The following is a 686-nucleotide window of genomic DNA, read 5'->3' on the forward strand; positions in this document are numbered from 1 at the left end:
ACTGTTCATGCGCTCGCAGCTCTGCCTTCATCACCTTCACCCACTCCGCCGCATCGTCACCATACATGGCTTGCTGATACGTCGTTGGAACATCGTCAGCCTCGCCGGCACTAGCAGCATATGCCAGCACTGCCTCAGCGAGCAGTCCGTCTTCATCAATGCACGGTCCCTTGGGCGATGGTGGCCAGAAGTGGTCGTCGTTGTCAGGATCACTGTCAATCTCATCGTGCTCGTCGTTATTTGTACATTCCACAATCGCCGATTCGTAATTCACGGAGCCATCATTGAGCACTAGCATTGGTGTCTCTGCTCGGCAACCACGCTCCGTCCACGGGTGGAACACCATACTGTCACCGGACATCAACCATGACGATCTTCTGTACGTCGTCAGCTCTTTACTTTTCGATGTCGGCTCCGCTTCAACTTCCTGCATTTCTACGTCATCGCCACCGAGTTCCTCCTCAGCAGGCGGCAATGGTATGTCGACGGTAGGTTCCATATATGGCTGCACGTCTTCATGCTGCACTAAATCGTCCACCTCCTTGGTCACATGGACGATTGTCGACTGGTTCAGTACAGCCATATCGAAGATACCGTTGACCTCCCGTTCATCCGGTCTCAGCGAACATGACACCTTGAGCCTATTTGACTCCAAGTCGTACACCCGGTACCCCTTGACGTTCTCG

At 53.8% G+C, this 686-nt stretch overlaps 1 protein-coding gene across 1 annotated transcript in view; it reads right to left on the minus strand.

Moving 5' to 3' along the window:
- The window catches only part of PHALS_07572 (uncharacterized protein), a gene marked incomplete at both ends in the record, with an annotated part of 789 nt that extends 206 nt beyond the window's left edge, over positions 1–583 (minus strand). Inside the window, one exon of the mRNA XM_024721063.1 lies at positions 1–583. This exon is cut by the window's left edge and continues 206 nt beyond it. Within this exon, the coding sequence (XP_024586200.1) occupies positions 1–583 (583 nt within the window).
- Positions 584–686: the final 103 nt, after the last annotated feature.

This window comes from Plasmopara halstedii (genome assembly GCF_900000015.1).
Source record: "Plasmopara halstedii genome assembly, contig: Scaffold_3120, whole genome shotgun sequence".
Classification (NCBI taxonomy): domain Eukaryota; phylum Oomycota; class Peronosporomycetes; order Peronosporales; family Peronosporaceae; genus Plasmopara; species Plasmopara halstedii.